The sequence below is a fragment of the Aplysia californica genome, unplaced genomic scaffold (assembly GCF_000002075.1).
Source record: "Aplysia californica isolate F4 #8 unplaced genomic scaffold, AplCal3.0 scaffold03299, whole genome shotgun sequence".
In the NCBI taxonomy this organism is placed as follows: Eukaryota; Metazoa; Mollusca; class Gastropoda; order Aplysiida; family Aplysiidae; genus Aplysia; species Aplysia californica.
The window spans coordinates 1-2,954 of NW_004800569.1; the positions used below are offsets into that span (position 1 = coordinate 1).

The window sequence follows — 2,954 nt, forward strand, 5'->3', positions numbered from 1 at the left end:
GGGGGGGGGGGGGGGGGTGGAAAGTTGTGTTATTGTCTCACTGTTTGAAAGGTTCTTGTTTTGGACTTGTCTTTTTTTCCACTATTTCTTCCTGTTTTCTTGCTTTTTTGTTGTTGCATGTGCTGACCATACTTACTCCTGGAAAATGAGTTTGCTTTCACATCATTCACCAATGTGTATTTTGTTTCTTTCAGGAGGCCTTCTGGGGTCTTTCACAATTATTCATCAGCCCTAAGCACACCATGCATGGTGAGTGAGGAGATATTTCTGCCGTTGATGTTTTGAATTTCTGTGTTTCAAGTGGTACAGTGTTGTGTGCTGCCATCTTGTGCTGTCTGCTGATATAAAAGATGCTTGGTTGTCACATCTTTTTTTTCCTAGTCTGTTCAGCTTTCTCTTCTGTAAATTCTCTCAGTATGAATGCCACCATTTCTTCCAATGGTATGAATGAGATTGTTACCATATGCAAGGCATTTGAGTCACTCTAGTCACTCAGCAGGTGGTTGACAGATGCTCTGGTGTGGTTAGCTCTTTCTTTTACTATCAAGACATATATCTTCGTTATCTCTCCTACTTTTTTGTGTTTGCTATTCTCTTGTAACAAATCTAATCTTTGGCATTTATATATATTATGACCTTGCTGTGTTAAACGCGCCAAAACATGAGTCACGAATGGAAGAAAGAAAAGAAAGTCTCCTCTGTGTTTAATTCAGATAGAGCTAGCCATATCATATGGGAAAACATTCTTGATCCCCGTTTTTGGTTGTTGTTTTTGTATGATAAAAACGTGTTCTCTCTGGATTCTCCCCCCCCCCCCCCCCCCCAGGGCAGTGCCACTGACTGTAGTGTCTTTAGGCCATTCCCAAGGGGGGGACATTTCTCGCTCAAGCACAGTAGAATTGTAAGTGGGCTGATTCCTGTCACGCTCATAACTGTGCCTGATCTACAACAGGGAACTGCTGCTTTTTCTTTCCTAATCCTTACTATTGTCATTTTCCTCTACTTCTTTTGTATGTTTGTCACTCTCTTGTGACCAGCTATTTCCGGGGTGCCTTGATACTTGAAGCACACCTTGTGCTGTTGAAGCTAGAGAGGTGAGCAGAGTAAGTCTGATTCCCTGTTAAGACTTCTCTGTTGACACCCACCCCTTGACGCTCTTATGACCGTATGCTGTTGCGAGTGCCGTAAAACCCTCTACTATAAAAAAAATCTGTGGATTCATATTTTCTTGGGGGTTGTTGGAGGGCACCATTGGTATGTCTTACTTCTTTTTTTCCATCTATTCTTCCTGTGTGTCTAATTTGCCTTTTCCATGCACAAAGTAAGGGCTGTTGCATCGATGTGCCTCTCTTTAGTCAAATAAGCTGACATTTCTTAAAGCACAGTTATTGAGGAATGTGGCAATAATTTTTGTCTGGCTGGTTGTTTTGGTTCATGCTTAGAATACTATGGTCATAGTGTCTGACTTGCACACATATGTCGCTTCCATCCACAGGTTTCTTCATGCATGGCTTTCCAAAACTGCTGAGGTTCCAGGAACACCATGATACCGTACTGAAAAAGTTCTTACCCAAGATAAGGAGGCATATGGTGGGTGAACTGTCCAGTTATTTTTTTTGTTTATAGGTTTTAAACTCTGATTGTGGGTGGTTGGCGGGTGCTCTGGTGTGGTTTGCTTCTTTCCTATCAAACATCTATCGTCTTTATCTCCCCTCCTTTTTTTGTGTTTGTTACTCTCTTGTTTTACATATATATATATATATATATATAGTAGAGGGTTTTACGGCGCTCGCAATTGCATAAGGTCATATGAGCATTTTCACATCTATGCTTCAGCACTTATATGACCTTATTGTGTTGCAAGTGCCGTAAAACATTTACTAAAACTAAAAAGAAGCAAAACAACCCTGATCATTGATTAACACTTTGCCCCCACGGGGCCGCTGATTGGCGGCGGTGTGATATAGTGTGTACCGCACCTGTATTCTGGTCAGTGGGGATAAGTGTTGCGCGCGCTGCGTGGATGGAAAGTTTTAAGGACAATTTCAAATTCGTTGTACTCGGTTGACCATTACATGTACAATTTCAAATTCGTTGTACTCGGTTGACAATTACATGTTCATCAGGAGATGATGAATCAGTCTATTTGCAAATACATTTCGAAAATTAAAGTAATTCTTTAGCTGTAAGGTAGAGTGAAATCTTGATGTAAGTTGCCTTTCTTGAGAATGAAATCTTGATGTAAGTTGCCTGTCTTGAGAATGGAATTCTGCATTGCATACAAGACATGTGAGTACAATTTTACTGTGGGGAAGACATTTTATCTAGTGCCTTCATCTTTGTGGTGGGAAGTGTCTCTTATAGTAAGCTGCCTGCCTCTTAGAATGAAACTGTGCCTATGGAGGCATGAAATATTTACTTTGAATTGCACCAAATGACTAGAGGGAAAAGTGTGGGAGGTGGAAAGTGTTTGGGTATTTCTGTCTGTCTTTTTTGTACCAAATTTCATCATTGTGGTCTTCATGATCAAGCTGGGTACATGATGAGATGGATAGTTTTGTTTATAGGTCGTTGTTTTTTTTTTCTCACTAGGAACGCCATGAGATGTACCCCACACTGTACACCATCAAGTGGTTCCTCCAGTGCTTTCTTGACAGGGTGAGTGTTACTTTCTTCGAAAAAAAAAAAAGCTCTAAATAGTAGGCGTTATGTTTCTTATGGAGTCAGCATGAAAGTGACCATGGACATTACTGGTCCAAAATTTATCCATGCTTATGGCCTTCCTTTTTTTTTTTTTTTGAGTTACTTTCTTCGAAAAAAAAAAAAGCTCTAAATAGTAGGCGTTATGTTTCTTATGGAGTCAGCATGAAAGTGACCATGGACATTACTGGTCCAAAATTTATCCATGCTTATGGCCTTCCTTTTTTTTTTTTTTGAGTTTCTTTCTTTAATTG

The 2,954-nt window shown here is 40.1% G+C and overlaps 1 protein-coding gene across 1 annotated transcript; it reads left to right on the top strand.

The window, feature by feature from the left end:
- Nucleotides 1–194: 194 nt before the first annotated feature.
- Nucleotides 195–2,719, top strand: LOC101847407 (USP6 N-terminal-like protein; the record flags this gene model as incomplete). The annotated part of the gene is given in 3 exon segments (XM_013091222.2): nt 195–249; nt 1,496–1,590; nt 2,593–2,719. Coding segments are annotated over 3 exon segments (258 nt in total), but the record flags the coding sequence as incomplete, so codon positions are not given.
- Between the last annotated feature and the right edge of the window lie 235 nt (nt 2,720–2,954).